At 39.6% G+C, this 21,492-nt stretch overlaps 1 protein-coding gene across 1 annotated transcript in view; it reads left to right on the forward strand.

The window, feature by feature from the left end:
* Positions 1-21,492, forward strand: part of angpt1 (angiopoietin 1) — an 86,598-nt gene that overhangs the window by 56,020 nt on the left and 9,086 nt on the right. Inside the window, exons 6-7 of the mRNA XM_062990467.1 lie at positions 1,765-1,866; positions 5,441-5,607. Of these exons, the coding sequence (XP_062846537.1) occupies positions 1,765-1,866; positions 5,441-5,607 (269 nt within the window). The remainder of the gene's footprint in view (positions 1-1,764; positions 1,867-5,440; positions 5,608-21,492) is intronic.

Below are 21,492 nucleotides of genomic sequence, written 5' to 3' on the forward strand. Positions count from 1 at the left end.
GCTAGATTACAGCCATGTGTCCCTTTTTGACTCTGATCTTATGCCTGGTAGTCTGCCCTGCTCTAATTGCTAGCCAGGCAAGTAGTCAAGCTGGTCATTTAGTGAACAGAATACTGTTCTTCTCTATTCCTTCTCAACAGTAACTGTCAAATTATATTGATTTTTAATCTATATTAATCCTAAAGCCTATTTCAACATATTAAAACATAACTTAATCATTATAATTCTTAAACTTTTATTAGACCTTAAATCAATGGATGTTTTTTGGAAACTGGGAAGAGTAGGTAGTAGGAGCATTTATTGTAGTTAGTGTGTTTTGCTCACTAGGAAATACTGAGGTAGAATAAGAGGTGAAATGAGTTGTTTATATTAGCCTTTATTCATTTTAATAGGGTTTGCATAATGAGGCAGTGAAGCACAGGAAGTATGGTTCACATTCACATTTTTCATGTGCAAATAAATCTGAGCCAATGGCCGGAATCACAGAGGTTATTTCACTCGTTACTTTAGAACTGCTGGTTGGCTGGTGTCATCATACGACCAAGAAAATATAAACAGTCTTCTAGTGCCTTTCCAAAAATCAGTCAAATGGAGTAAAAAGAATTACTGTACTAATACAAATTTAGAAAACGTTATGATTTTAAGCTTCCTTTAAAAACTTTAGACACTACAATATTACAAGTAGCAACTGGAATATCAATGATAATAACAAGTGATAATTTGATGCGAAATTTTATTTTTGGAAAATAAAGTTGTAGATACTAACCTTCATATAATGGCAAATATGCTTATGTATTTTGACACCTTCAGTAAACACATAGTTTGATGAGTTTGTTGTGGTGGGCCTTAAACTACAAACTGTTAGGATGAACTAGAAGGTTCATTATTACCTTCCCAGGCAAAAAAATAAAATAAAATAATGAAAAAATAGAATATCAGGGTTGAAAAGTGATAATTCCCCTGATTTAATACTTTGTAGTTACTTTTTGCTTTAATTACAATCATCAGTCTGTTTAGATATGTCCCTACCATCATGCACACCTAGATTGGAGAATATTTGCAATGTACTGCTCTCTCCAAGTCCATCTACTGATTTTCTGTCAAATTTAGGTCAGTACTTTGACTTGGCCACTGAAGTTCATTCACCTTCCTATTCTTAATCTACTGCTTTGTTTTTTTTGGCGGTGTGTTTAGAGTTGTTGTCATGTCGGAAGGTAACCTCCTGCCCATCTTCCGCTGTCTAAATTAGGGCTGCATGTTTTCCTTAGGATTTTTCCTTTAGTCCAGACCAGTTGCTCAGTTCATGCTGAAGCTAAATATCCTCATAACATAAAAACAATAAAAAACTAAAACGATGTGGTTGCATAGGTGTGCAACTTATTATTGTGGATGAGGCCATGTTCAGAACGAACCAATCACATTTAAACTCATGTTAAATAGTAGTTAGTACCTGCCATCAAATAAAGCAACTCTGATTAACCCCATATAAAGTTCAGCTCTTCTAGTATAATTTTTGCATCTTAGAGCAAAACCCATTGTCTGCAAATAGCTTACAAAGTATCGAGTGGATCACATTGTTAAAAGGTATCCCTCTGGAGAAGGGTATAAAAAATCCAAGGCATTACATATACCACTGAACATAGTGTAGACGGTCATCAACAAGTGGGTAAATTATGGCACAACACTGACATTACCAAGAACTGGACGCTCTTTCAAAACTGATGAAAGGTGTGTGTGTGTGTTTGTGTGTGTCCTTCCAAACAGGTATTTTGTAACATGGAGTCTGCTGGGGGAGGATGGTTAGTAATTCAACACCGTGAGGATGGCAGTGTTGACTTTCAAAGAACATGGAAAGAATACAAAATGGTAAGCAAACACGTAATCTAAACATTGCTTTAAAATCTGCACTGTAGCAAAATAATACATTATTTAATTTATCTTTTCTAAGGTATCATTTTTACGTCACAAATTAAAACACTTTGTTTATGATTTGTTACATGATGCATTTAGATTTATTGCCTGTAGCAGCACTATTATTCAAAGCAACCTAGTAAAAGTGTTATGTAATGGTAGCCAAGTTTACCCTGTTCTATGAATACGTGACTGTAAGACATATTGTCTAGGGTGTAATGATAACACTTAAAGCATTTCCAGAGGAAGGCCTAAACACCACATGTTCTAAACATGAAGGTTAGTATTTAACCAGATATGTGTATTAACATTAGAAAGCATGGGTTTCAGTTTCTACCAGAATAGCCATAGAGGTCATTTTAGCTGTTTGGAATTTGTAAGCTGATTCATTGTATAACAGAAAAAATGTGTTCATATGAATGAGTTCATAACTAAATCCCATCAAACACCTGTGGAGAGATCACAAAACAGTATTTGGGAGAAGGCACACTTCAAATCAGAGAAACCTGAAACAGTTGGTAAAAGATGAGTGGTTCAAAATTCCAATTTTTAGAGGGGTTTAGAGAGGTTGTAAGAAACTTATTTATAGTTACATGAAGAGAATAATTTTAGTTATTGTTTTTAAAGTGGGCTGTCACTGTATATTAAGTTAATGGTGCCAATAATTTTCTCCTGTCAATTTCTGTGTGGAAGTGCAGGAATGTCAAAAATTGCGACCATGAGTGTATTAACAACACTAATGGTACCTCACTGTTAAGCAAAGAGCTCAAGTTCTTTTGTATATTTGTCGTTTTAATCTCTGTCATACCCACCACCTCTAAACTTATCCTACTCTCCACTGTCTACTCGGTTAGGGTACCTAGCCATACAGCAAAATCCGCTCAGTACTCCAGCCTGTTCTCAAGGGGTAGTCTGTACTTACTTTTCTGATTTATCAGCACAAGAATAATCAATGATTTGGAATGCTCTGTCAAACAGAGAAGAAACAATAATAATTCTATGTGGCGTTTCACATACCTGGTTAGAAACTGGAAGAGGTATGATGTAATACAAATCTCATATTACATGCACATCATCTTTCAGCACCACAGTCTTGCTTGGCAGTAATGTTCACCTGGACTGGTCTGAGCATACTCATCATCAGTAAGATACATCAGATATAGTATAATTATTGAATGATAAATAGATTTCTAGATTTATAAAAGAACAACATTGATATGTATGCAGCCTAGCTCATAAATTTAAAAAGCTGAGACAAAAAGTTGAGAAATGTATTCAGACAGCTGAAGTACATTCCTTGGTTTTGGCTTGGCACAGATTTGCTTATCTGTTGTGGTAAAGGTTTGTTAAGGTTGCTATTTATGCCTGTTAGAGAAGTGAAACATAAACTGTAACAAAGGGAATTATTGCGACATAGAAAATGAATATTAAACTTTATCCATAACCGCACACTCAGGAGAATGCCCAGTTTGACAGCTGCCCCTCTGGTTAGTCATGCAGTTCTCATGTGAAATTATGTGTAGTTTGGTATGAATTTGAGAAAAGAACATGCATGGGAACTCAGTCTAGAATTTTAAAACTTCAGGTTGACGAGTCATAAAGAGAGGGTTTAAGATAAGATAAGATTCCTTTATTGATCCCCATGGGGGAAATTCGAGTGTTACAGCAGCTCCAGTACCGTGTAAGTACAGTTATATAAGAAAAAATTACATGAATAGGTAATATTTATATTAATCAATTGCCCCAAAAATGCCCATCATTGCTTAAAGTCAGGAATGCTCCTCTAGATTCTTTTGTTGAAGCTGCTTACAGAGGCAGATGGAAATTAAGAAGTAAGAGTTATGAGCAAAGTTTAAAACCATTTTAATGCTATACCTGCTTCAGTACTTGTCAGTCCAGTGTTGTGACATGTGACATTTCCACTTAATAATATCATTTATAGTTGACAGAGGTGGCTCCAACATAACATGAATTTATCATCTAAAAGTCACTGAGCTCTTCAGAAAGATCCATCCATCCTTTTTCTTAAAGTTTCAATATTCGCTGTTAGCAATGGGTGTTAGTGAAATACTCAAACTTATTCTTTAAATAAGTGTTCAAATACTTTTTGCATGTTATAAATTGCAAAATTAAATTGTACTAGCAGCTTATCCCTTCAAAAAGTAATAAGAGACCTAAGATTAAGTATTTGATGATCCAAAACAAAATGGCATATCTTTTTGTACCATCTGGTGTTCATTTAGCCTATTGTAAACAGGTCCATGTAGGGCTTTGCTTCAGATCTGCTGTACTGTATGTAATTAGTGTCAGATTAAGACATTATTCAGATGCTGCTTTAGCTACTTAAATGACCTGAGTCTGTTCTGCACACATGGGGAAAGTGCTCAGACGTTCTTCTACTGGGAAATGAATCCCTATTGTTATACTTGGAGATTATGGGCAATTACAAAGTGATGACACAAGTGAACATTGCAAGCAGCCAACTTCAGAGAAGCATGAAATTAATGTATATACATTACTCTATGCATTATTACTGCAGTTAACAGTTATTAAACTTTGTTCCTAGCTCCTATTGATCAGTGGTGTTTATATTTTAATACATCATCTGATGTATATATACAGGTAAAATATGCATATTTAAGTAATAATAATAATAATAATAATCACAAACACAACACAATTATTTAACAAAATTCATTATATCAGAACTAGTAGCATTTTATAGGCAATAGTGGCATGAGTAGTGGCAGAACTCAGGACTACATATTGGATTAAAACAAACAAGGCTGGGACTGACAGATTGGCTGGACTTTGAAAAGGCATAGAGCCAAAATGAATCCTTAAATAGACATTAAGACAAATAGTCGCTGTCGTGTATGACTAGTTGGCTCTGCCAGTTAGAACTTGGCAAATTCAATTCAGGCAGACAGGAAAAATTACACAATAAATATCTTTTATACACCACTTTGCTGAGGCATGTAGGAGCTGGCATTAACTGCGGTAAAGATGTCCAATGTGCTTAAATGTCAGACAGTGTTTGAATTTAGTGCTGCTAAATGAATAGTGGCTGAAAGGTGAAGGCCAGCTTACGATAGTAAATTTGCAGTAAAAGGCTGGTGACAAGCATTTAAGAACAATTGTTATTGTAATTATAATATTTTAGTCTTTAACATATGGCCTGTGCCAAAATATGAATCAGCATCTTTTGACCAATCAGAATCAAAAATCCAAATGCAAAAAGTAAAAGAAATGTAATTATCATGTTATTGCTAGTTTTAATCAGTACTATGTGAAACTCCTGCGTTCAGTAATTTGTCTGTGTGCCTGTGTAGCTAAATTTGTATTATTGTTATTTTATGGTCCTGAAACCATGGTTGTCCGATCTTAAAAAGAACAAAAAGTAAAATGAGTTATTTTTACTTATTGCTGAACTCTTTTGGACAGAGCTGTACTGCCCATGACCTGATCCAAAACCTGTTAGTGATCCTATTAAAATATTGCGCTAAACCAGAGTGCTTCTCTTTTACAGGGCTTTGGGAGCGTATCAGCCGAGCACTGGCTGGGGAACGAGTTTGTGTTCATGCTGACCAGTCAGAAGCAGTACACTCTCCGCGTAGAGCTCATCGACTGGGATGGACATCAGGCTTTCTCACAATATGAACGGTTTCACATTGGCAACGAGAAAAACAACTACAGGTAACGGCAGAGTCTCTTCTTACATGTTATTACCTGTTTTATAACTTTTTCCTATTAGATATTTTACTTGCTCCACCCACAGAAACTCTTCTCACAGGTTTAAGTTTTTATTCTTATTTAGTGTAACTATGCTTATAGGCACTTCATACTGTCTGCTGCTCACAGACCATCCTCTCATAGGCTCCAGACTTTCTTCTCTATTCTCTTTACCTACAGAGATTTTTTTTAACTACATTAAAAACATTACAGTTACAGTACATAACATGCTAAATCTATCCACAGTCTTATAGCTTTATTTAAGTACTCTTCTTAAGGTTTTCAGACCTTCATTCCATTACATTTTGTGCTGGCTTGGTCCACAAGCACCTTTTTTAAATGTTCTAGACTTGTGTCTCATAAGTAAGATAAGATGAGATTCCTTTATTGATCCCCATGAGGGAAATTCGAGTGTTACAACAGCTCCAGTACAGTGTAAGTACAGTAAGTAGAGGTAGGCTCTGTAGACTGTAATGCAATTACTATTATACATCAGTATGACAATTACAACTAAATAAGAGAACACTATATACATATGCAGTCTGATGGCAGTTGGCACAAAAGAACGCCTGAAGCGCTCCGTCTTGCACTTTGATGGAATTAGCCTATGACTGAAAGAACTGCCCAGCTACCATAGTTCCTCATTAAGAGGGTGAGAGGGATTGTCCAGGATTGCCCTAATTTTGTCCTTTATCCTCCTGGCATGCACTACTTCCAGACTGTCCAGCTCCAGACCCACCACAGAGCTAGCTTTCCTTACCAGCTTATTTAGTTTATTGGTTTCTCCAGCCTTGATGCCACCACCCCAGCACACCACAGCAAAAAAAAGAGGGTACTGGCCACCACAGATTGATAAAATGCTTTCAGTCTTTCAGCTTTACCAAACATTATCTTTGTAATGGTTCTAAAACTTTTCATCTTTATTCTTTCTTCTCACAAAGGTATTCACAGTATTCTCTTATTATTGGTTGGTTTTTTATATTACCTTTATTCTGTTAGGTCTTTTTACAAGCACTGTTTTTAACAGTTCTAAGGCTTTCTTTTTCATATAACATGCAAACTTCATATGGGTTCTCAAAGCTTGTACAGGAAACAGATTCTATAGTTAATATGGTATTCATTTCAGGGTTTCTATTTCTTTGTTACTTTTTACTTTGTTGTTTACTCAGGTGTTGACACACCTTAGATGGACAAGATACACTGATACACTTTTACAAATGCAACATTCAACAATATCATTGCATATCAAATGTCATTTGTGGTGAAATTACATTTATGACGAAATATTACGTGAAGGTAGTGTAAAATGTGTTGTGGTCTCATTTTGTGGTATAATATTCTTTACTTTGCAAAACTAGTGTAAATAAGCAGTTGAACAGTTGAGGTTATGTAACCTTACAAATGACATCATGACTATGGCTGTGATTTAGTTACGGACTCGAGAGGAAAGCGTTTGCTTTAGATCATTATAATGTTATCTGCAGTTTCATACTCTTATGTTCTACTTCTCAATTGAAGTTTGGCTATTAATAAGTACAGTCACATTTTGTCTAAGTGGTGTTTGGCCCTCTCTGTAAATGTTTAAACATACTAGGTCAAACTTACCATCTGTCTACAGCTGACACTTGAGCTTTGCCAGATTTTAGGACAAATCATCCCAAGAGCTCTGGTTCCAGAAAGTGTCAGCCGGCTATATAAGTTGCTGCTGAGAGTCGGTTTTTGTTCTTTATTCATTTTTCCAACTTGATTTATAGTGTACATTTTTCTGTACCAGAATGTAACATATTTTATTTTCATATTACTTCTGAGATACAACAAATCAAAACCAATTAGGATCGCGGGGGGGTGCTGGAGCCTATCCCAGCTTTTCAATGGGCGCAAGGCACACAGTAACACCCTGGAGGGGGTGCCAGTCCATCGCAGGGCAGACACACATACACACACCCATTCTCCTATAGGGCAATTCAGTGTCTCCAATTAACCTGACTGCATGTTTTTGGACTGTGGGAGGAAACCGGAGCTCCCAGAGGAAACCCATGCAGACACTGGAAGAACATGCAAACTCTGCACAGAAAGGACCCGGACCGCCCCGCCTGGGGATCGAACCCAGGACCTTCTTGCTGTGAGGCGACAGTGCTACCCACTGAGCCACCGTTCTGCCCCCAGTGGCTATCTTTGTATTTCAATTGTTTGGGCTTTATGTAGCCATGAAATTTCATAATAAACCTATACAAAGCCCATACTTTTGTTTCAACACTATGACCCTATGCTTGTAACATACATCAACTTGATGCAACCTGGACACATCATCAGTGATGTTACCTGAGGTCACGTAGTGTTTCAGGTCTTTCAAACATCATACACTCTCACCCAGGCGACCCAGCTGGGGTTGATCGGGCCCCAGCTTGTGTCCAGGTAGCGCTACCCCACCCACGGCTCTCCTCTCCTTATCCACAGCCACCTTGAGGCAACTTCTGCTGCCTCAGTGACCTCCTTAATGGCCCTTTGCTTACTGGGCCCTGTGATGCCCAAAATGTTGTAGGCCCTGCACAGAGACTGGCCAGCAAACCCTCTGCATCCCACCTCAATGGGCTCACACCGTGCTCGCCACCCGTTGTTCCGGCACTCCTCCACTAATTCAGAGTATTTTGCCCTCTTCCTCTCGTTGACCTCCTTGATACATTCCTCCCAGGGTACAGTGAGTTCCAGGAGAACGATCTGCTTGGAGGTCTCTGAGATAAGCAGCATGTCGGGCCGCAGTGTTGTGGTGGCAACAGTTCCTGGGAATTTCAGTTGCTTCCCCAGGTCAACTTTCAACTCCTAGTCTTGTGCTGTTGTTAGCAGGCCAGATGAGGTGGCCCTAGCAGCTGATGATGGCTTCTCCCCAGCCCAGACAAAAGAAATGGTGTTCTTTACGTGGCGGAGGCGCTTGCAGTGGCCAATTCCACAGCTGATGGTGTTTGCTATGGCCTTCAAGACTTGGTTATGGCGCCAGCGGTAGCACCCTTCGCCCAGGGCTTTCGGACAGCAGCTGAGGATGTGTTCCAGAGTCCCCCTCTTCAGGCACAGGTTGCAGACTGGTGCCTCCACCAATCCCCAGCTGAACAGGTTGGATGGGCTCAGTAGTACATCGTAGACAGCCTGGATCAAGAATCGTATACGATGGAGTTCTGCTTTTCACAGTTCCGCCCATGAGACTTTGCGGTCCACTACATGCTCCCATCTTGTCCAGGCTCCCCTGCTGCCGCATTCCAACCATTCTGCTGGTGCGCTCCTCCTCTACTGTTGCCCGCACCTCTTGCTGCACCAGTACTCTCCTGTCCTTCCCCTGCGCCTTATCGTAGCGGGACGTTGTTCCGCTACCGAGGCCAGCTCTTCCATGGGTCACTGCTCCCACCAGTGCCTTGTGCCGTATCCTTGCCTCAGCCACATCCACAGCCTCTGCTGCCCTCCACCTCCGCCTTGTCCTCACCTCGATCCCAGCCTGGGAGACCTTCGGGTCCTCTGACTCTCTGTGTTGCAGCACATCCCTGGCACGGCTCACCTTAAACTCCTCATTCAGGCTGCTGATCGGGAACTTCAGCTTGTTGTTCTGTCCATACAGGGCGATGGTAGCCCCAGCCACTTCCGTAGAAACCTGCTGACTCTCCTCTCAAAGCCCTCGATGGTAGAGATTGGAACCTCATAGATCAGGAGGGGCCAGAGAATTCGTGAGAGGATGTCGTGTTGGTAAACCCAGGCCTTGAACTTACCAGGCAGGCCTGACTTGTCCACTGCGGCTAGCCAGGCTTCCAGCTCAAGGTTGGTTGCACGAATGGCTGCCGTGTCTCTCAGGCTGTGATCAAACACCTTCCCCAGGCTCTTTACTGGTTTCTCAGTGATTGATGGTATCTGGGTATTGCCAAGTGTGAAGCGGAACTCGTTGGTAACCTTTCCTTTCTTCAACACCAGGGATCTAAGCTAGGCTGATAATGATGGTGGTCATTGTCTGGAGGCGTAGGTCGGCATCACCCTTGGCGTCGGCGTCGGCATCTTCGTCAAACAGGAGCCACTCCTTTTCCTTGTTAGCTTGGGGCCATTTTACCCAACGATGTTCTGATGTTCTGCGTGGGTTCGGGGCTTGCGTCACTTGGAGGTACTGGGCACTGTGGTTTGGCTCCGGGCCTAGCTCCTCCTGCGTCTCACCAGGGATGTTCCCTGCACGCTGTGTTACAGGCACCGTCCTTACGCATCTCATCTTGGCCTGGTGGATTTTCAGGCCCCGTGGGTTTTTGCACACTTTGCCACAGAAGCATTGTGCACTCGTCGTCGTATTTCCATCACTAAGTCGGTGTCCTTTGGTCTGTCCGAGTGGGATCCTCATCCTCCGGGGATCCCTGGGGGAATGTCTCCGTAGGTTGATCTGTAGCTTGTGAAAATGGGTTCTTCCTCTTGGAAGATGCAGGTCGGGCTGCTAACCCTCCCAGCCCCGTTGCCATCTCTCCGGGCTGTCCGCTGTCTCTCCAGCTGCCACCACTCTATTCTCGGTTGTCAATCAGTCTATTCCTGGTCGTCACTGGTTGTTCCAGTCAAAAGCTTGTAACATACATCAACTTGATGCAACCTGGACACATCATCAGTGCACAATGCACAAAAGGATAAACATCAAAACATGGTTTGATGAGTTTGGTAAGGAAGAACTTCTGTAGCTTGTAGAGTCCAGACCAAAATCACACTGAAGACCTTTAGGATGAATATCAGTTGTGATCCAGGTCTTCTCATTCAACTTCAATACCTCACAAATGCTCTTAATTAACTGACACACTCCCAGAAGAGTGGATGCTGTTATAGCATTAATATGGAGTTGGGAGGGGCCCAAGTAATATTCATGCCCATGGCTTTGGAATGAGATGTTCAAGAAGCTCATGGTTAAATGTCCACATATCTACAGTATATTCAATATAGAACATTGTTTATCTTGTAAACATACACAAAAGCGTACTCACAATCACAAACCCACACACTCTGGCACACACTTTATCTTAGACCCCATGACTATGAGTGCCTACTTTCTATGTGTCACAAATCTCAACATTCTGATCTCTATAAATAGATGTGTTCTTTTAAACTGTTGTAGTTCCAGAGTCACATTGCTTGTGTGGAATGTTAGCCAAAGTAAACCTTTCTTCTTAGCTGTAAACATTGTGTTCGAAAAGTTGCTACATCTGATGTACACCAGTGTTCTGCCAATTTTAGTTTTTAATATGAAAACACTCTTTTCTGTTTTTTCATGCTTTAAGTGGCTATATTACATGTAGTCATTTCATGTCCTAATCAGTTGCAAGATAAGCTTTGTGCTTGTAATGTTTTTGCAACGGTGACCTGTGAAAGCTTAGCGTCTACAGCCTACAAATCTCTATTAAATACACATAATAATGTAATATTAATGTCTTAAGAACCACTTTTTCATCCTACACCTTGGAGGCTTGCCAGTCATTAAATGTATGTTTTAATGCCAGCATCTTACTTTTGGTTATTTAAAGTTGGACAGGAAATGGCTTGGATTCAGTATTGTAGTAAATGTACAGGGAAGCAACAGAAAAATGTTCTAACATAAATTAAACAACAGGGACTAAGTCTTGCTTTTATTATTTCTTCTCAAGCTTGATTGCTCAAAATGATTGCCCAATTACGTAGCTAGAACACTATACCACATGCCTGCAATAAAATACAACACAGCTAACAATTATTTATGTGTATATAGTAACATTTTATGTTCTTACAAAGAACTTATTATATAAAATGCTTTATATCAGAATACGATTACATGAGTAAATGAATTTGCTTAAAGGGCATGTACTGTTGTGATGGAAATCTTGTACAATGGTTGCAGTGTGTTGAGAGGGTGAATAGAAGAAAAGACGGAATAAATATTGATTGTACCACCTTCTTTGGATTATGGGTTATGTACAGTATATTATTTGTACATCAAAATATTACCCAACTATACATGAAGGCTGATTGCATAAAATGCATCAGTAGGCTCAGTTTTACCATAATGTCAAAATCAGTCTGCTATGAAGCCAGCGTTTCAGACCATTTTTAACTCCACTACCAAATCCCTGCATGAGAGTGTGCCTGTTGTTGTACATGTGGATCTTTTGACTTAAATAAATTAATAAAGCAAAAATACAATTCTTAGGGTATGAAGTGGGCAGTGTTTTACAGTCACTGTTAGTTCAGCCCATGTACACTGTTACTGGGTATTACAGCCCCCACACTCATGAAGGCTATTTTCTCCAAATTGTCTCCCATGGGCCCAAAATTCTCTTTTACCTGCAAGATTAAGTAAGTTACTACTTCATAGCATTAAGCTACTACTCTTAATACTCTTAAATCATATGTTTGTAGCATCTAGTGTAAATTTCAAATAATAACTTCTCAGCTTCTCCATATACACTGTTTTCACACTCACTGTCCATTTTATCAGCTCCACTTACCATATAGAAGCACTTTGTAGTTCTACAATTACTGACTGTAGTCCATCTATTTCTCTACATACCTTTTTAGCCTGCTTTCACCCTGTTCTTCAATGGTAAGGAACACTAGAGAGCAGGTATTATTTAGGTGGTGGATGATTCTCAGCACTGCAGTGACAATGACATGGTGGTGGTGTGTTAGTGTGTGTTGTGCTGGTATGAGTGGATCAGACACAGCAGCGCTGCTGGAGTTTTTAAATACCATGTCCACTCACTGTCCACTCTATTAGACACTCCTACCTAGTTGGTCCACCTTGTAGATGTGAAGTCAGAGACGATCGCTCATCTATTGCTGCTGTTTGAGTTGGTCATCTAGACCTTCATCAGTGGTCATAGGACGCTGCCCACAGGGCGCTGTTGGCTAGATATTTTTTGGTTGTTGGACTATTCTCAGTCTAGCAGTGACAGTGAGGTGTTTAAAAACTCCATCAGCGCTGCTGTGTCTGATCCACTCATACCAGCACAACACACACTAACACACCACCACAATGTCAGTGTCACTGCAGTGCTGAGAATGATCCAACACCCAAATAATACCTGCTCTGTGGGGGTCCTGACCATTAAAGAACAGCATGAAAGGAGCTAACAAAGATATGGGGAGACACAGATGACCACAGTCAGTATTTGTAGAACTACAAAGTGCTTCTATATGATAAGTGGAGCTGATAAAATGGACAGTGAGTGTAGAAACAAGAAGTTTTAATGTTATGGCTGATCAGTGTAAATGTTACATCTAAATGAATATTTCAACACTAGTTATTGTCTATAGTTAAAATGCTAGATATGAATGCTGACAGGAAGTTTAGAGATCAATCACTGTGTGACAAAAAGTGCCTTGACGTTTAGTTACTGAGAATAAGCCCACAGGTCAGGAATAAAGAAAACTGTAAACATAAGGACATTTGGAACAAAGTGTACTGCTGTGAGGTTTTCTGCTCTGACATTGTTTTCTTGTGTGAAAAACATAAAGATCAAGCATGTTGAAAGCAGAAAATCGTTCAGAGTATCTGTAATCACAGTGCAATGATTTAACTCTGTATCCTTTTCCATCCTGTGTTTACAAGTCATGGCAACATCTAGCCAAGCCAGTGAATGCTGGCATACTACACAGGCATTTAGCTTAGTTGAAATGATTACACTGAGTAGATGTGAGTGGTAGTGTGTTGCTGTAAACAGAGCAATAGAAATATTTTGAAAGCATGGGAAAGTAAGCATACCTGGCAGGGCTGTTTAATACCTGCAACTGTGCATTCCTTTGGTCAACCTTAAACTTGTGATTATAATTATGCACTGACAAACACTGTATATTAAGTTTTCCAAAGACTGAGGTGTGCATGGAAAGTGTATGGATACGACCAACATTCATGGACAGAAAGATAGGGGATATACAGTATATATATATAGGTCACACACTCTAATATTTCGTTGGACCGCCTTTAGCTTTGATTACAGCACGCATTCGCTGTGGCATCGTTTTCACAAGCTTCTGCAATGTCATTTATTTAAACATTTATTTCTGTCCAGAGTTGCATTAATATTTCCCCAAGATCTTGTATTGACGATGGGAGATTTGGACCACTGCGCAAAGTCTTCTCCGGCACATCCCAAAGATACTCAATAGGGTTCAGGTCTGGACTCTGGTGGCCAATCCATGTGTGAAAATGATGTCTCATGCTCCCTGAACCACTCTTTCACAATTTGAGCCCGATGAATCCTGGCATTGTCATCTTGGAATATGCCCGTGCCATCAGGGAAGAAAAAATTCATTGATGGAATAACCTGGTCGTTCAGTATATTCAGGTAGTCAGCTGACCTAATTCTTTGGGCACATAACGTTGCTGAACCTAGACCTGACCAACTGCAGCAACCCCAGATCATAGCACTGCCCCCACAGGCTTGTACGGTAGGCACTAGGCATGATGGATGCATCACTTCAGCCGCCTCTCTTCTTAACCTGATGCACCCATCACTCTGGAACAAGGTAAATCTGGACTCATCAGACCACATGACCTTCTACCATTGCTCCAGAGTCCAATCTTTATGCTCCCTAGCAAATTGAAGCCGTTTTTGCCGGTTAGCCTCACTGACAAGTGGTTTTCTTAAGGCTACACAGCTGTTTAGTCCCAATACCTTAAGTTCCCTTCGCATTGTGCGTGTGAAAATGATCTTACTTTCACTATTAAACATCCCTGAGTTCTACTGTAGTTTTTCTACCATTTGATTTCACCAAACGTTTAAGTGATCGCCGATCACAATCATTCAAGATTTTTTTTCGACCACATTCCTTCCTCGAAGATGATGTTTCCCCACTGTCCTTCCACTTTTTAATAATGCGTTGGACAGTTCTTAACCCGATTTTAGTCATTTCAGCAATCTCCTTAGATGTTTTCTCTGCTTGATGCATGCCAATAATTTGACCCTTCTGAAACATCTTTTCCATGACCACGTTAGGGTTAAATAACTATAAGTAATACTTAAGTAATTATTCAATGGGACCTTACCTATTTGCTTAGTTAAATCCAGGTGGTGACCTTTTTTTTTGGCCAGGCAGTGTATATACAGTATATACACTGATCAGCCATAACATTAAAACCACATCCTTGTTTCTATATATATACTGTATATGCAATCAAAAAGGGCAACAGTTATCTGGTTACCAAGAGAAAACACTGATTTTTCTCACAGTCCTGAACTCTTGAAACCAAGAGGCTGGCAATGGCTGCTATTTTTGTTGACCTGAAAACCTTTTTTATTGGTAATTTTTTATATTCCAGTTGCTCACTGGTAATTTCTTTTATCGCTGCACCACCCTTGTCTTGACTGTGGAGATCTACAGATTAGAGTGCACCCACTTCGACACTGTGCAGCTGCAAGCTGCTTTTATTCACCCTCCAGAGACGGAGTTTCACAAAAATCTGTACAGCTGTATTGCGTCATGCACTGCGTTAATGCACTTTAGCTGGGTTTGTTCAAGGGCCCAACAGTGACAACTTGGTGCTTGTTGGGCTTGAACCAATGATCTTCCAAATACTAGTCCAGTTTATTGACTGCCGAGCCACCACTTTTAGAAATTAATGATTACCAGTCACTGTGGTGCTAGTTTAAAAGCGGTTGGAAAAGTAAAGTAAAAATATTGAATATTTTTCTTTGGTAGATGAAACCACATCATAAGTGTGTAAACTGTTGTCTTTGAGTTAGAATTTTCTAAAACTATGTTTGTTTAGCAGAGATATCAAAATATTTATTGTACTTGTCATAATGATCAATCTTGTTGCTCTTATGCAAGTAACAGTGCATATCCAAGGTTTGGGCATTATGTAGATTGGGTTATAACAGAGCCAATGTTTGACAATTACGGATGGAACTAAAGTGATTTTATGGTGAATAAAGTTTCCCAAATGCTTGGGATGAGGTTAGGGCATTTTTGAGTCGGTTGATGGGGTAGGTGTCAGGTTTGTTATAGGCCTAGGTTCACACAAACAATCATCATTTTGGGGGCTCCATGATTCATTTGGCAAGTATAGAAAGAATGCCTTTGCTCTGAATTGAATACCCAGAGAGCTGTGTGTTTGCACACCAACTGTACATATTTAACCAAACACAGTCATTGTGTAGTCTACGAGCATACTTAAAATGCCAAGACCAGAGGTCAAGATTTGTGAGTGTTCATGTGGGCATGTGTGTAACATTCCATAAAAACACCACAAAGATTTCAATGTTAATGAGTGCATTTTTATATCTGTGTGTGACTGAGCATGCATTAACTCAAGCAAGGTATTGCTTAAACCTTGGCAAAATACAGTCTGCTGCTGTATGGTTATCCTTTAAATGCTGTAAACGCTACATCTTTATTAATATCCCTGTTCTCCTATCCAGCCAAGTCCAAATATCCAGTATTTTGTCATAGATCAAGATCCCCTGCGGAACAAGAAAGTTTTCGTAGCTCTCTTTGATACAGAATTTGTGAGAGGAACTTGGCAAACTGTGGTCTAAATGTAATCACTTTGTTGAAAACTTAAGGTGTCTCTAGCTCCAAATCAGACTTCTCAAAATAAAAGTGCTGAATTAGGATCATTTGTTTGTCTCCTATTAATCATTATGAATATAATTATAATGGACAATGCAGCTGTTTAAAGATTTGCACTTTTGTTTTGATAAATGGGTGCAGGTCTACTTGTGTTCACTACCTATCCAACTATCAATTTAACATGTTGACAGGTGATATGAAATTAAGCTTTCCTTTGAATGTTATTTTTGCATTTAGCAACTTGAAACTATGCTATTTTAAAGTAAAAATGATCTGTTATGTTTTAAAATACAAAAGTACAGCTGTGTTCACACTACAAGCCAAATTTCTACAATTGCACAATTTCTGCTTACAGTGCAATTTTTTACAAGCTTTTTTATATTTAGCATTAGTCTGGAAAAGTCACACTTGTGAACTGACCCACGTGGTCAAAAAAACAAAGCTTTACCTGAAATGGCCTTAAAAATGCACTTCATTAACTACTACTAGAAATTTTAAAGTTTCATTAAGAGACAAAAAGACTAATTCCCCAACCATTTATTATCATTTATTAGTGTTTTAATGAAGTTTATCCCAATTAAACAGGTTTTGCTTGGTTTAGAAATGACTTTGATTGGTACTAATTAATTTCTTTTCAGTTTTCTTTTTAAATAATTTAAAGCTTCTAAGGATAAGATTTAATGAAGAAAGTTTATTTCTGAGAAATATTTCAGTAAATGTTTTGTTCTGTATATAACAATTTACCAGATGCAATTCTAATTTAAATATACTGCACTACTTAGGTTACTTACTCTTACTGTCACACATCATATGTCCATGTCATAAGTATATTTAGTTAATAGGAAGTCATTTGGAATATATTACATGGGAAGGGCGGCACAGTCGGCTCACAGCAAGAAGGTCCTGGGTTCGATGCCCAGGTGGGGTCTGGGTCTTTTCTGTGTGGAGTTTGCAAGTTCTCCCCGTGTCTGTGTGGGTATCCTCTGGGAGCTCTGGTTTCCTCCCACAGTCCAAAGACATGCAGTATGGTTTATTGGAGACACTAAATTGTCCGTGACTGTATTTGACATTAAACTTGAACTGATGAATCTTGTGTAACAATTAACAACTGGTTCTGTCATGAATGTAACTAAAGTGTGTAAAACATGATGTTAAAATCCTAATAAACAAATAAATACTACATGGGATAGACCCCAGGTAGACCAAAGAGAACTTTTTGGATGTTTTGGATAGATTAAACAGTTCTATTTATATACTGTTTGTAAAGATAATAAAATAAAATAGCTACTGTACTTGTCTGCTAAAATAGATAATATTACACCACTTGGTTTAAAAGTTTGCTGTTCACACTTCTTTGCTGGAAAGTAATCTGCTTCATTACATCACTTGATTACAACACTGACAACTTTTCCATAATCAGTTTACATTATTTACCTTCGTGTCTGCGTGGGTTTACTCCGGGTGCTCCGGTTTCCTCCCACAGTCCAAAGACATGCAAGTGAGGCGAATTGGAGATACAAAATTGTCCATGATTGTGTTCGATATAACCTTGTGAACTGATGAACCTTGTATAATGAGTAACTACCGTTTCCTGTCATGAATGTAACCAAAGGTGTAAAACATGACGTTAAAATCCTAATAAACAAACATTATTTAACTTAAAATTTTGTATCACACAGTTTGGTTTATCTGATTGTTCTTTGCATGTAGATTCCAGGCTGTATCCCCAGTGGTGTTTTAGTCCCATGCTTTTTTAGAGTTGTTTTGTCAATATGTTGCAAAAATGTTGGGTCAGTACAAAAAGCATTTAGGTGTTGTGTCTAAGTGTGATAAAACTAAATGTAAAGTGTATATAATATATGAAATCAACATAAATGTAGAAGAAATCTGTTAGTCTGATGAGGTTTATGAATATTTCCAAATAAGCTGAGGATTTGTTTTTTTTTTAACAATTTATAGCTAGGCAGGTTCCAGATGTTATGTCATGTCCTGTTTATTGCTTAAAGTGGATGCTTCTACAGTACCCTCTCAATGAAGTGTTAGGAATAACACAACACAACAGAACAGACCTCCCATCTAGCAATCACAACGACAACCATATAACCTCAAGTTTGGCTCTTTGACCCCTCACATTGCATCACTGCCCTCTTAGCTCAACTTAAAGAGCTGTCACCATCACCAAAAGCACAATCAAGTTTTCCCATTCTTTTTCCAAGTCCTGTGTCCGCTCCTGTTAAGTGGGGTGGATTTTATGACACAATGTACGATGCGTGAGGCTGAGCATGTTTCTTTTGGTGTTGCTTATTCTCTGTTGAAATTATTCAGCAGTGTTCTCATGTTTGCAATGAAGGCCCCTGGTGACCAGCTGATAAAAATAAGAGAAAATCATCCCCAAGACAGTTTTTAATCAGGAAGTTATTTAATTGCTGACTAAAATTATGAGAACTGAAGCAAGTGGAGAATCTCAGACTAACAATGTTTGACATGACACCTGCATTTTCTATTATTTTTATTATGTTGCATAAATGTATTATTAGTGTTAGGTTATAAGTATCTTGGCCTTGGATTTGAACCCTGGATTTGAATCCAGCAGTAGTGGTATAATTTACTGCTGTGCCACCGAAATTCTCTGTCTGATTTTTTTCCAAGTCAAAATATATATACACCGATCAGCCATAACATTAATACCACCTCCTTGTTTCTACACACATTGTCCATTTTATCAGCTCCACTTACCATATAGAAACACTTTGTAGTTTTACAATTACTGATTGTAGTCCACCTGTTTCGTTGGTCAGGACTCTCCCAGGACCACCACAGTGCAGGTATTATTTGGGTGGTGGATCATTCTGAGCACTGCAGTGACACTGACATGGTGGTGGTGTGTTAGTGTGTGTTGTGCTGGTATGAGTGGATAAGACATAGCAGCACTGAGAACAGTCCACCAACCAAAAACATCCAGCCAACAGTGCCCCCTGGGCAGCGTCTCTTGACCACTGATGAAGGTCTAGAAGATGACCAACTCAAACAGCAGCAATAGATGAGCGATCGTCTCTGACTTTACATCTACAAGGTGGACCAACTAGGTAGGAGTGTCTAATAGAGTGGACAGTGAGTGGACACTGTTTAAAAACTCTAGCAGTGCTATATACAGTGTATCACAAAAGTGAGTACACCCCTCACATTTCTGCAAATATTTCATTATATCTTTTCATGGGACAACACTATAGACATGAAACTTGGATATAACTTAGAGTAGTCAGTGTACAGCTTGTATAGCAGTGTAGATTTACTGTCTTCTGAAAATAACTCAACACACAGCCATTAATGTCTAAATAGCTGGCAACATAAGTGAGTACACCCCACAGTGAACATGTCCAAATTGTGCCCAAATGTGTCGTTGTCCCTCCCTGGTGTCATGTGTCAAGGTCCCAGGTGTAAATGGGGAGCAGGGCTGTTAAATTTGGTGTTTTGGGTACAATTCTCTCATACTGGCCACTGGATATTCAACATGGCACCTCATGGCAAAGAACTCTCTGAGGATGTGAGAAATAGAATTGTTGCTCTCCACAAAGATAGCCTGGGCTATAAGAAGATTGCTAACACCCTGAAACTGAGCTACAGCATGGTGGCCAAGGTCATACAGCGGTTTTCCAGGACAGGTTCCACTCGGAACAGGCTTCGCCAGGGTCGACCAAAGAAGTTGAGTCCACGTGTTCGGCGTCATATCCAGAGGTTGGCTTTAAAAAATAGACACATGAGTGCTGCCAGCATTGCTGCAGAGGTTGAAGACGTGGGAGGTCAGCCTGTCAGTGCTCAGACCATACGCCGCACACTGCATCAACTCGGTCTGCATGGTCGTCATCCCAGAAGGAAGCTGACGCACAAGAAAGCCCGCAAACAGTTTGCTGAAGACAAGCAGTCCAAGAACATGGATTACTGGAATGCCCTGTGGTCTGACGAGACCAAGATAAACTTGTTTGGCTCAGATGGTGTCCAGCATGTGTGGCGGCGCCCTGGTGAGAAGTACCAAGACAACTGTATCTTGCCTACAGTCAAGCATGGTGGTGGTAGCATCATGGTCTTGGGCTGCATGAGTGTTGCTGGCACTGGGGAGCTGCAGTTCATTGAGGGAAACATGAATTCCAACATGTACTGTGACATTCTGAAACAGAGCATGATCCCCTCCCTTCGAAAACTGGGCCTCATGGCAGTTTTCCAACAGGATAACGACCCCAAACACAACCTCCAAGATGACAACTGCCTTGCTGAGGAAGCTGAAGGTAAAGGTGATGGACTAAACCCAATTGAGCACCTGTGGCGCATCCTCAAGTGGAAAGTGGAGGAGTTCAAGGTGTCTAACATCCACCAGCTCCGTGATGTCATCATGGAGGAGTGGAAGAGGATTCCAGTGCAGCTCTGGTGAATTCCATGCCCAGGAGGGTTAAGGCAGTGCTGGATAATAATGGTGGTCACACAAAATATTGACACTTTGGGCACAATTTGGACATGTTCACTGTGGGGTGTACTCACTTATGTTGCCAGCCATTTAGACATTAATGGCTGTGTGTTGAGTTATTTTCAGAAGACAGTAAATCTACACTGCTATACAAGTTGTACACTGACTACTCTAAGTTATATCCAAGTTTTATTTCTATAGTGTTGTCCCATGAAAAGATATAATAAAATATTTGCAGAAATGTGAGGGGTGTACTCACTTTTGTGATACACTGTATATATATATACAACAAAAAGGGCCTAGAACCACTGTAATGCTTCTTAAAGCTGTTAAAAGGCAACCGAATAATTTCTAAAGAGCTGGGTGTAGAAGTTGCACAATCTACACAACACTGTATAACCTAAATGTTTTTCTCATACTGACATGCAATATTCCTTTTTTGCCAGAACAAATATGTCAACAATTTCTACCTTTTGCTACTCACAGCAGAAACAACTGACTACAAAACCCTCTGTGACCCAAAACAAACTGAAACCAAATCAATAGTTTATATAGTATATTACAGTGAATAGTGGTGATCAGGTAAAATAGGCATATAGTACAAGCCTACAAACAAACCTCACTTCAACACAAGTTGTCCAAACAGCACCCCAAGGCTGTGGTCCTAACATTTAAAACCACTGTAGTGGATTATTACACATTAGTAAAGTATTAGACATTAGTAGATTAGTTCATTCCAAATCCTTAGATATTTATTGGTCAAACTAGTGTCATTAATCATCTTTAAAATGTAATGAAGATATATGGAGGTTTTGCACAAACTCTCTTATGTACTGGTCTCTGCG

This window comes from Trichomycterus rosablanca, chromosome 2, assembly GCF_030014385.1.
Source record: "Trichomycterus rosablanca isolate fTriRos1 chromosome 2, fTriRos1.hap1, whole genome shotgun sequence".
In the NCBI taxonomy this organism is placed as follows: domain Eukaryota; kingdom Metazoa; phylum Chordata; class Actinopteri; order Siluriformes; family Trichomycteridae; genus Trichomycterus; species Trichomycterus rosablanca.